Source organism: Grus americana, chromosome 19 (assembly GCF_028858705.1).
Source record: "Grus americana isolate bGruAme1 chromosome 19, bGruAme1.mat, whole genome shotgun sequence".
Classification (NCBI taxonomy): Eukaryota; Metazoa; Chordata; class Aves; order Gruiformes; family Gruidae; genus Grus; species Grus americana.
In genome coordinates this window covers 1,532,237-1,544,786 of record NC_072870.1, presented here as the reverse complement: position 1 = coordinate 1,544,786, position 12,550 = coordinate 1,532,237, and the positions used below count along the sequence as shown (strand labels likewise).

At 46.0% G+C, this 12,550-nt stretch overlaps 1 protein-coding gene across 1 annotated transcript in view; it reads left to right on the top strand.

Moving 5' to 3' along the window:
- Positions 1-12,550, top strand: part of GALNT17 (polypeptide N-acetylgalactosaminyltransferase 17) — a 214,499-nt gene that overhangs the window by 127,067 nt on the left and 74,882 nt on the right. The window contains exon 6 of the mRNA XM_054847501.1: positions 8,790-8,907. Within this exon, the coding sequence (XP_054703476.1) occupies positions 8,790-8,907 (118 nt within the window). The remainder of the gene's footprint in view (positions 1-8,789; positions 8,908-12,550) is intronic.

Genomic DNA, 12,550 nt, shown 5'->3' with positions numbered 1-12,550 from the left:
ACATCTAAAAGTAATTATCATTTAATTAGCAGTCTGGCAACAGTGGAAGGAGATGAAGTTACAGTTACATCGCATTTATTACTGGTAGCAAGCGAAGGGCTGTATTCCTGGTGCAGCAATTCCTGCAGAAGCGATTCGGACCGGCCCTTCGGCGAGGGTGAGCAGCACCGCGGAGCCAAACCCCCGGGGCCGGGCGCTGCAGTGAGCGGGACAGCAGGACCCGGAGGTGGTACCAGAATGTCCCCGCTGCAGGTTTTCCATGATCGGTATCTGCTTGGTCCAGTCCCATTTGAAACCCAGTGGGATTTGGATTGGGGTTCAATATTAGATCAGATGAACACGTGAGGTCTTTGACACCCAAACTCTGGTCTCCATCCTAGGTATTTCTAAGGATAAGCATTAGGTCTGTTTTGGTTTTTTTTTATCTTTCCCTTTTCCTGCACCAAACGTTTTGTTGTAAGTCAGGGGTCAGAAGTGCCAAAAGATCATGCGTTAGAGGAAATAAAGTACAAGAAATCTTTCACCTTCGTAGAGGTGAAATCCCAGCATTCACCTGCTGTCGTGTCACTGGATGCCAATGCAAATCCTCAAATCTAGGGCTGTATAAAAACATTGTCTTCCTGAGGGGCTGGGACATGGTTTGAAGGTGTCGGCTGCCTGGCTGTGCGTGTGAAATCCAAGCTTTCGGGAGGATGGGTGAAGGCACCTCTGTTCTGCTCGGAGCTGCCCAGGGAAGTGGATTTCGGTCGCTGCCAACGAACAGAAATGAGGTTTTAAACTACGTCTGGCAAAACTTTGAAGCCAGTCCCTGTCGTTGCCCTGGGGAGTTCTGCATCTCTATGTGGAGTAAATAGGTCTGATTCGCATAGACAAACACTGCCCTTAGAATGAAAAGTTCATGCGGGATTGAAAACGCCTGAACCAGCTGCTCGGGAGGGGACTTGCCACTTGTGTCGAAGAGGCGACCGATAGTCATAGTAGGAGACCGTGACCTCCTGTCGATTAATTTTTGAAGGTGTGCGCCCTCCTTACCTTCCCCGCGTTAAGTCGCTGCAGCTTCCCCGTGCGCATGTAGTGTGGTGATACACAGCGTGGGGAACAGACTCCGGTTTACTCTCACCCCCCGGCTCAGATTAAAATTGCAAACTGCTTTGTTTTGCTAGAATTTTATCTCATGTCGGTTAACGTGTTTTAACTAATGAGATATAAGAAAACATCTATTTTCCTAGTGGAGACAAGGCTTTGTAGCTTAGCTCCTGGGTTTGATTACAAGATGTACTCCGGCTGGATAATTTCTGTGCAAGTAAAATGTAACAGCACTTTCCAGATCTGCTTTGAGTGTAAGACCTTTAGGGGACCAGTCATAGAGGAGAAGTAAAACCAGGTTAACTAAATACTGTGCCTTTCTGGCTCTTCATCCATGCTAATCTGTGCTCCCCTTTGCATTCTGTCTTGCTGAGCAATAGCTTTCCAGGCAGGGAAAGTATTTTTCTTGCTATCTTTTATGAATTTTTCGGTGGTTTCCAATATGAGCCAGTGCATATATGAAAATCGTGTTCTGTTTTATCTCAGCCTCTGAAGCTGAGACGCTGTGTCGCCTCTCCTGTAGGACTGTCCCTAATGCATCACTATGAGCAGTCGCTATTATTTCCCCCAGTTCTGCCTTTGTGAATGAATGGGACACCAGTAAGGGCGTGCCGATGTTTGCTGACGGCCAGTTGCGCAGTGGGAAGGAGCCTCTTTTCCCCCATGGGCTCATCGCCGCGGGCCAAAGGCTTTGCACCGAGTGTGAAAGACCGGGTTTCCCCTGAGTGCCTGTCTCTGCGCTGCCTCCAGGAATAGCTCTGCAACTACCATCAAATTAGCGAAAATGAAGAGCCATCTTTTAAGTATGTCCCAAGGGAGAATGCTGTAATTGCAACTATCTCCTCAAAACCTGAACAGAGACTGAGTCCCATTTGAAGGGTAATTATCAAATTTACTTTCTCCAAGGTGACTTCTTCAGGTCTTGTACTCTGAGTTACCGTTTTTAGAGACAAAACCGCAAACCTCAAACGCTGTGCCGCAGCGTTGCTCCCCCGTGTGCACAGAGAGCGCAGGCCTGGGACCATTGGAGTTAGCACCTTGCACTGTTGCCGGCGCTCGGCGAAATGATGGAGAAAAGCCCCAAATGCCTTTGTGTGTGCGAATTCTCGTGACCCTGAGCAAGGCTCGCTCCCATCTTACGGCTGTTGGTCTGGAAGGGTTTCTCGAGGCTGGTGTCTTTTGCTGAGTCCCACCAAGACGGGAGATGGTCGGGCCGTTGGCACGTTGGCCTAAGTGTCTTCTGCTTCCAAGCAGCTGACGAAACAGGGTAAGTCCAGATCCGTGTAATGGAGATCTTTGGGGCTGGAGTTTTACTTCAGCTGACAAAATACGTAGAGTTGGGGACTATTACTACCTGCACATGAGCATTTTGGCAGCCTATAGCAGCCCACATCTGTACAAAAACCTCCTGCTAAAAGTGCCAAAGAAAACGGGAGCATGGAGGTGGGCGTTCAGACATCCCGTGATTTTCAGTGCTGGGACATCCTTGGATTTTCCAGAATATACGAGGAAGGAAAATGCTTTTAGGCAATGACCTTGGCAGCAGTTTTTATCCTGGAGGGGAAATTTTACAGTTGAGTTACAGTGCTGAAGCTCGTACGTGTAAATAGAAATCTGCTTCAGGCTCGCACGCTGCATCTTAGCACCCATGGGTGCCATAAGGGTGTGCGCCCAGCTCTCCTTGCTGCTGGTGGCTTAAAGCAAGGCTAGAAACAGCAAATTGTGTGCGCGATTCCTCGCTTACAAGGTTATTAACTACCAGCTCTTTTCTCACCGTAGATGGCTTAAACTGGGGGGGTTTCTGGCGTACGTAACAATATCGGTAGTTAATTCAGCAGCCCCGATGTGGAAGTCACTGAAGTGATTTATAAATGCTTTTTCTCAAGAGCATCTAGGTATTATACTCCTCTGACAGATGAGGAAACAGAGGTACAAAGAAGTTCAAGGCTTTGCCTGAGGTCCCAGAGTGAGTCTCTTCTAGACGTGGAAATCGGAGCAGGCACACAACAGCGACAAAGTCAAATCTGGCTTGAGCAAGGTCACAGACATGGGTAGACATAATAGGTATTTTAAAAAATACATAGTTTTCACAGCTTCTGTGCCATTAAAAGTTTAAGTCGTATTAATCTCCAGTAAATTCAGAAAAGACATTCAATCTAGCATCTCTTTTATGTGGTATCTCTTATTTTTAATTTGTTTCGCAGATTCTGTAGTACTTGGCAACAGCGGGAAAATAAACCCATTTGAAACAGACAATTAACCAAGGTCACTGGGGCAGGGAAGCTAGAATTATTCAAGAAACAACTATTGCAGATGCCATCCTGGGGATAATATTAAGCAAGGTACGCTGCTGTGGGCTAAAATGCCGTTCCTTCGTAGAAATTTTATTACATTCTCGTGAAAGACATCCGGCTTTTATCTGCCCAAGCCATTACGCAGGCAGTGAAGGGAAGCTGAGAGCGCGGCTCCTGCCTGACTCCGCATCTGCATGTAGATGCCCCGCTGCAGGAGGCAGAAGCAATATATATTTCTCCTTTGGAGATGCGCCTCGCGCGTGACATTAGTTTTTGGGCTGTTGTGATCAGCATCCTGCCCTCGTGCTTGTGCACTGCCGTTAGCCGCCTGCCGCGGCTGCCCTGCCGCTCAAACACTCTTCCGTTACTGCAAACTTCTTAAATTAATGACCTGAAGTTCACTTTTAAAGCAAATACCGCTCCACAGCACGCGTCCAGGCCCTCTCTGCCCTGCGTGTTTGCTTTTGGGAGAAGCTGGGATGGGGCACCACGCATTTGCCATTGCGCTTGAAGAGCTTGTGGGGAAGGAGGGCTGCCGGCACTGGGCGGAATGGTGCTGCCTCATCCTTCTCCTCATCCTGTCCTCATCTTCATCATCCTCACCCTCACTGGTGCCTCCTGGATTGGCCGAACACTGAGGACAGAGGAAGGGGAGCAAAGCGGCGGTGGGGTAGGGCTGATGAAGACTACAGGTGAGGCGGGCAGGGCCAGGCGTGCCTTTGGCCTTGGCTCACCCTGCCTGGCCCCGTTCCCCTGCACGGAGAGTTGTCCTGCCCTGGCGTGATCTCGTTTCAAAGAACAGGGTCGCTTCCAGCTCTGGACTCTGCCTGAACCTGAACTCTGCTGGCCCGGTCAGGCTCCAGAGGGCAGTTCCCAAGGATGCAGATGGTCACCAAGCCAAGTACAATTGAAAGACGGGCTTGTTGTTTTCCAAATTTTTAATTAATTTGGTTCTTTTGGCCAGGAAGGCCAGCCGGACGGCTCCAGCCTGGAGTCCCTTCACGAGCCCAAGGGGTCCCCGAGCCCCCGGGACGCAGCTTGTTGCCAGTGGAGCGAAAGGGTTTGCATGGTCTCTGCCCCATGAAGGTCTACTGCCCATGGCCAGGTCTGGTTAACCCCATCTTAAGACCAGAGGGGTCAATCCCGGCTGCCACATGCTTGTATTTAATTTCCACGCACGTATTCTCTTGCTATAAACCTGTGTTACACATCCCGTCTTTATTTATTCTGCAATATGTTCGCTGTGCCACAAATGGAGAAGCACAGAGGTGACGGCACTGATGGTTGTTTCTGTTTGCAAATTTGAGTCCTTAATTTCGTCTGTGGCCAAAAGAAAATCAAGTGTTTTATCACAGAGTGCCATGTAAAAATAAAGATGTTGTTCTCCCTGACCCTGGCATAGTTAGGGAAATAATTGATAGACCACTATTTAAATCCACACATTTAATTTGACTAAATTCAATAGTTGACCTGAAATTTTCTACATATTCTGAGTTTGGTAAATTTAGACCATAAAGCTCAGAGTCTCCCAGTGTTTCCTGCTCCCCCCAGTGACCCCCAGCTGTACCATGGAGGTGCAGACGGGCAGCAGAAGTGGGAAATTGTGCGTGTTTCGGACAAGTCTGAAATGTCAAAGTGGAAAATAAGATGTTTGAGTTTGGTGTGTTAAATTCGGAACGGCAGATTTGGGAGAGGGACGAATAACACCTTTCTGGGCAGGTAAGGACCGTCCCAGGTGTGCTAAGCGCAGTGCCGTGGCTCCTACAGCAGTGGGAACGTGCTGTTGAAGGTAGAGCAACTCCGTGATTGAAGTTTATTAAAAACAACAGCGGTTTAATGGAAACTGGACACCCCAGCAGTTCTTAAAGTATATTCGCAGCCTTCCCGCGCTCAGCGGTATGACCGCTAATTATTTTTTTAATATCTTTTTTTCTACATATTTTATAACTTGCGCTTTAGTATAAAATTGGAAGCAAAATCCAATTGTGTAGGAAAATTAATTTCCTGGAATTGAAGAAGCAATCTACTTGAGACTTTTTAATCATTAGATGGTAACTGTGCACTAAAGAAAGGAAGACCATTAAAGTAACTTAATAGACTAGGATAAACGCTTTTCCCTGTATCTTCTTCATCTTTATTTAGAGATTCATGCTGAGGATATTTCATAAAAGCTGCTCTTCTTGACCTTTCGTCACTTCTTGTATGGAGGAGCCAACAGAAATAATGGCGAGGAACTAAGGCTGTGGATTTCTGGATACAAACCCAATAATTCTGCTAAACATCTCTGTTCATTCTTTTCTGCCAAATTCTGCTTTTCCTTTCTCATTAAAGAAAGAATAGCTATCGGGACAAATAAAAATGCATTTAGCTGAGCTGAGCTGTGTGATTTTTAAAAACAAACTGTGTTAATGCTTTTAATTAAGGGGCAGAGGAACAAGAGGCTTTATCAGCGCTTTGTCTGCAGGCCATTATTTCATTGCGGATGGGCTATCTATTATTGTAAACGTCCACCTTTTCGAAGGATTTACTACAAAATCAAATGGTGTTTTTATTTAAATTGCTGAGCGCCGCTTGATTCCTCATTTATTTAATATGGAGGCATTGTTACAAAGAAGAATGTAGCACTTGATTTGTATTGCTTGAGGGACCTCAGACCCGCTCGGGAGCGCTGCTTTGCATGCTTCACCGTGTCGTGTGCTGGAAACAGAACGTGCAGCGAAACAGGGAGGAGGAAAATTTGAAGGTGAAGTTACAAAATCCCCATCAGGCTGATTCCAAGAGCTTTTTGGAAAGGTTCGGTGACTCTGTGGTCTAGAAAGTGAAGTCATGCTGCAAAATAACAATGAAAAAAGCTTTCTTGGGGTACAGCTCCCGTGCATGGCTGTTGAGCGGCTTCCAGGTCAGAAAACCTTGCGTTTCTGGTGGTGAGTTCCCAGTCATCCACGTTACCGGATCTGAAATGCAGTTTCATGTGTCTGAAACTTTCACCTGGATTTTTTTTTCTGGCTTTAGCTGGTGTCTGAGTGCCTTTAACAGATCTAACAGGTTTTGACTGGAGAAGTCAGAGGTTCCCATGCTCCCCCACACCAGTTCCCAGTGGAGGAGATGAACTGGGTTGTTCATGCTCCGTGTAAAACCGGAGCAACTTACCCTTCTATTTAATTCCAGGAGGTATTCTAGGATAGTGGAGCTATTAGATTTGGCATCTCTAAGGTGGTTATCATTTCAGAAAGAATTGTTTCTGCTAATGGCAGTTAACTTGCTACAAATAAAGCAATAGAATTGAAATCTTAAGTACTAGAGTGGCAGCAAACCATGAAACATTATCCTGCTTATTGGAAGGAAGGCTGAGCTGGCTGTCAGGGAAGAAATCTATTGAAAAAATCCTCTGATGGATTCCAATTGTTACTAATTTAATATGGCAGCAGCAGTCAGCTGTTCTACCAGTCTATTAAAAGTATTAAAATGTCTATAAATAATAATACTTAAGTGGCTAGAACTCTTCATCCAAGGAGCTCAAGGGTTTCACAGAGATTAATTTGGGCGGCTGTCGGCAGCACCGAGCTGTAAGGTCCTTGGGGGGATTACTGAGCCCTGCGCTGCCTGGGGCGCACCGGGGACCCCAGATGCTCCTCGGGCAGAGACGGGCAGTTTGTGCGGTGGGGATGAGCGGTTGAGCTGGGCCTGATCCTCACTGTCTGTAAGCTGCGTCGGGGTAGATTCGAGGGTGCATTCCTCCTCTGCGAGCCGTAACTGCTTAGTTCAGCCTTGAACGTGCTCCACAGCACGGACATGTGTTGAAACGTGCTTTGAGCCAGGACTCTGGGGCTGCATTAAAATACATGATCCCATTGCCCATTTCTACCTCCAGAGCAGGTTCCCTCTGGAGAACGGGCATTTCTAAGTGGTGTGAGGTTTGCACAGGCTACCATTGCCTTTGCGCCCTGCAAGTCTTCCCCAGGCAGCGCAAGCAAGTGTCCCCTGTGCCCAGGCGAGGAGCTGCAGAGGTGATGGCCATCCCATCTGGCGTGGGGGAGCTTCCCCCATGGTGGGGAGCTCAGGGGGGCAGGGGGGGTCCCGTACCTCCCCATAAGAGCAGACCCTGGCAGTACCTTGGCATGGCTTAGCTGTGAAATTCATTGTCTCCTCCCTGCGGAGTCCCCTGAGTGGTTCCTTGTGGTTTTTTTCCTTTACAGCATGGATTCAAATCAAAGCAAGTTAAAGGGGAGAACAGTTTTTATATTTCTATATATTTCTATTTCAGTACAGAAAAAACCCAAGGGGTAAACTTTCCACATACCATAACCGCAACAGATCAGTGTATCCCCAAGCAGCAAGAGCATAATGATACGGTTTTGTTCAGCGCCATGCTCTGTGGCAAAGTGTAATTTTATGGAGAGGGTCACAAGCGTTTAACCACTCAAAAAATACCCTCCAACGTGCTCTCGGCTTGCACGAATCAGAGCAGCATCCTTATCTCAGGGAAGCTCTATCAGAGGGAGATCTGGTCCCGTGTTTTGCAAGTTAACGAAGGAGGGACGGTGCGTGTGCATGTGGCAGCCAGCGTCGTTAGCAAACACAACCATCTATTACATCCTTGAAATTGCATAGTTATTACAAATTAACCCCTGACACTGAGTTTTTCCTCAGTCTTTCCTCTATTCTATTGATGTCAGTAGTGTTAGCACTGCTCTCATTTTTCTCTGTTGTTTTCCCTGACCGGACGCTGTGCTTGGCTGCTCGAGGTTTCGCAGGGTGAACGTGACAACTTGATCTCTAACCCAGAGCCCTGTCGATACTGGTGGAACTGGGCGAATGACACAGCAGATGTTTCTGCAAACAGTTGCCTTGAGGTTTTTAAAGGATTCGCTTCTGCAAATTTGCAATTTAGCTTCTTGTCGCTGGTTCATGAGGACTCCTTTGTGAGATATTATAAAGATCCCAATCGGAAACGCTGTTTCACGAGGCACTGTAAAAGCTAGTGTCTGTCCTGAAGTCTACGCTGTTACTAGACGTGCTAGAAGAAAGTAAGAGCAAGGAAATGCCATTGTTATATTTCTTTCACGTAGGAGGAATGGAAACCCAAAGAAGTTGTGCCCTTGCCTGTAGACACACCAAGGTGTTTGAGACAGAGCCAAGACCTGAAAGCTTTTCAGTAATTGCATCCCAGGAGAACTCTTTCTCCAGTCTATACACAGTGGAATGAACTTGAACTTTGGACAGTTTCATTGCAGTGGTAAAATAATGTCTTCGGAGGCACAGAGCTCACTCTGTCTGCGATGGCTCTGGGATAACCGATGGCAGGAAGCATCCGAAGCCAACAGGAGCTTTGCAGAAATCAGCCCTTGGTCCGTTAAAGATTGGAAAATGTCAATAATTGTGCGTTTCTGTTGGTTTTCTCTTGTACAGGACGCCGGCGATGATCGGTTGCTCATTCGTTGTGCACAGAAAGTTCTTTGGAGAGATTGGGCTTCTCGATCCTGGGATGGATGTGTACGGAGGGGAGAACATAGAGCTCGGCATCAAGGTTTGCGACACATTTGTGAGAAAAATTGCACCTAACAGTATTTAAGGAACCCAAAGCAACACTTTAATGAGTTAACATGAACAGTTATTAGAATGCTTCAGGGGAATTGAGCATTTTATAGCATTTTAATTTAATTTTAAGGGGGAAAATTATTTGCTTTTAGGGGTGAGTGCAATTTTTTCTTTCCTGGACACTTATCTGTCTGACCTGATGCACAAACCTACTGATATGAAATGCCATGCCAACGTATACAGGCCCTGGTCATGTCACACTGTTACTGTAAATTATAGGTATCTTAAATACAAAAAATTACAGTGCCGCTTTTGTCATGTGAGCAGTCCTTAGGGAGGCAGGTGGGACTCCTGTGAGTATCTTAAGAAGAAAGTATTTTACGGGCATTTAGCGGCTGCAAATAAAATATGTTCGCAAAACCTGCTTTTAAAAGTGAAACCCTAATAGCCGTGGGGTTAGAGCTGCCTCAGTGCATCCGCACAGACGTTTGTCGTTACGGAATCCACTGTGACAGCATCCCTTGATTACTATGTACAATATTAGATGTGGCTTAGTGATTCAAGTGTTTGCATACAACAAAGTGATTCATAAGCAATGAATTCAATGTTCAGAAGCAACTCGGGATGGCAAAGTCTATGGAGATTCTTCCAGGCGTGTTTTAGAGTACAACACTTGTACGTTAACAAGCTGATAGGGAGAGGCTTGAGACTTATAACTGGAAAATTGAATTGACTGTGCTGTTGTAAAAATGAAAAATCATTGTTCAGTTCGTAGATTTACCAGAGGATATTTGCTTTGCTGGTAAATCAGAAGAAACTTAAGAAATCTATTGTTATTGGCTACGGGGAGCAATAATCTCACTTAAACAAGGGAATAGAAATTAGAGGCTTTAAATGCGCCACATAGCTCTTCTCCATTTGAAGTAATTATTGCACATCATCGTGCAGCTCGCTTCTTGGGTCTAGGGAGATCCCACTGTAAACCGAGCTTCTCTTGTGGCTATCCTTATTTGTTTGTTGATGAGATTTTTTCATAATATCGTTGTGAAAGTAGTCTTTTCACAATTAGTAATTCAACTTATCTGCTAGGTCTTGGGATTTCATCGAAGATTGGCTTCTTAACTGGAAAAATAAGATGGATGTCTCAGGGACAAGTGATGAGCATATGTCCTCTTTTTCACATGCTGAACTTTTCAGAAAGGCTATCTAACAAACTTCTTTTGGAAAATAATAATCCCCCTCTTCCCCAAGTGACTTTCCCAGGCTCGCTTTTCCAACCCATATGTTTCCCTGCTGTTTGTGCTCATATGCTGTGTGTTCTGGTCAAGCTTTTAAAAATATCGGTGGTTTTGAGAGCCAAAATATTTAGGATATCCACCTTTTAGGACTACGTAGGAAGTAGATTTTCAAAGATTCCCGAGCTCCAAAAATGAGTCTCTGTGCAGGTGTTGTATTTAGTGACCAAGAGCTGATGGCACATCGGTCCCGTTTGATATTCGTTGGCTGTTGCGTATGCAGGTCAGGTAGCTCACACGGAGAGCGGTCCTGGACGTGGCATGTCGGCGCTCGCCAGATATTTTGAGTTCCACTTCATAGTAAGATTTCAGTTGCAAATAGTTTATCCAAGGCTAGCCGTTGGGTGCGTAAGGAGTGTCGGTACGGATTGCGGCAGATGGCAGCTCTCAGATGGATCTCTCTGTTTCCAGTAGTCCTGAGGCACAGAGGTTGCCAGCCCTTCCGCGCGTGCCTCCAACCTGCCGTGGCTGGGCTCCATGGCAGCCGTGTGACATTACCGGTTATGTAGGACTCTTTGTTCATAAAATGGTTTTAAAGGATCAACTCAAATGGAAAATTAGTAGGCTTTTTGTGGGTGTTTGGCTGTTTTGCCTGATAAGTGGCTGTCTGTAGTCAGAAAAGTAATTTGGTGGTTCCTTATTTGTTTCAGTGATTCTTGGATGAAGATAAATACAGAAAGTATTTCTTTTTCTTTTGATGCTGGTGCAAATTACATCATCTTTCTGAGAATCGTGTAGCGTTTTTTAAACATTATATGCTTGTATTACCAAAAGCACTCAAAGAACAAAAATGAGGTAATAAACCCATTGAGGCTGTGAGGACATGGAAAAATTACAGTTTCAGGCAAAAGCACAAGCTAACTGTATTATGGTAAAATTAAATGCAAGTAATCTGAATAATGAAATAAATAATCGAGAAGGATGGGCTGTCCTAACCTAGAAAGGTGAAGACCATATACTGTACAAGACTCTGGTTTTATTAATACGCTTCAAATATTCTGAAAGAAGCTGTACTGTACCTATGTGTGGTGGAAGAGACGGGCCATATGTTTCTTTTGGTGGCTGAATTCGGTTAGCGAAACGAGAAAGCTCCTGCATGAGCCACTTAAAAACCCAAACCCCCGTTACTCACGTTCACAAAGGTGGCTCTGGGCTCGCCGCTCTCCCGTACATGCTGGGAAGCATCCTCGGATCGCTCAGATAAGAATAATAAAGCCATTAAGCATGTTGCTGCCCCAGGCAAATTCCTGTTCTGCTTGCGGGGTAGCTTTGGCCCTGACAAGGGGAACACGCTGTTCTCTGTGTTATTGTGTTGTCTGTTATCGCGCTGGAGTGTCTCCAGAAGGTTGTGCTTATTCCCTCCTCTTGTCCCTGATGTCCACTACTTCACTTCCCCAGGCAGAATTGCGTCTAATTCCCTTTTTCTTGGCAGAAAGCAGAGAAGCGTTTGCTAAGCAAAGCAGTTTAAGCTAATATTTCAACGGAGGGGTTTTCAACGTGTTTTTTTTTCGTCTCTCCCCGACCCCCCCAGAGGGTGCCTTGCAATCACACTGTAATAGCGCCAGGACTTTCTTACTGTCTTGTCAGCCACGAGGAGCAAAGCTTTGGTCTGTCCCTGCGTTAACAACTCCCCCCGGCAGAGCGGGGTGGAAACCTCATCCTCGCGCCCGGCTGGTGACCCGACGGTGCCGGTGAAGGCGCTGGAGCCGGAGCGTGTGGGGACATCCCTTACGTGGGCTCAGGCTTGCCGCAGGAGTAGGGAGAGCGGGTATTGCTCCGAGCTCCCAGGTTTCCACGGCCTGAAAGTGTGGGCGCTGTCTGGGTCCCCACCAGCTCCACGTGTGAATTTTGGCACAGCGGCTTCTCTGACCGTCTCTGCTCCTTCCGTTGAAAATTTTTATTTTATTTTAAAACTGTTTGTAGCCCTGGCTTTTAGTGACTGTGTGACTAAGTGGGAAGACTGCTTTAGCTGCGTGTCTCGCTTTTTCTCTGCAGGGCGGGCCTCGTGGGTTTCCATGGTTAGTCACGGACATTCGCTAAAGATGCTCCGTAAAATTGCACGTGTCTATTTGAATAAAGATGCAAAAGTCTACTGCATGACTGTTGCCATGATTTCAAAGTCTGGGATGGGTTACAAGGTTGTTTTCGGAGTATTTTGTGCTTCTGTCATGCATTGCTGATTAAACTTGAGTTGTCTTTTAGAGATTAATTTAATCAATAGGGATATTATTACTACTTTGATGGTATCATTTGTACAAATTGTCATTCGAAGAAAGCAATTAACTGAGAATGCTTATTAGCTGATCCATCCCACACCTTATTTGTGTAGTAAGAATC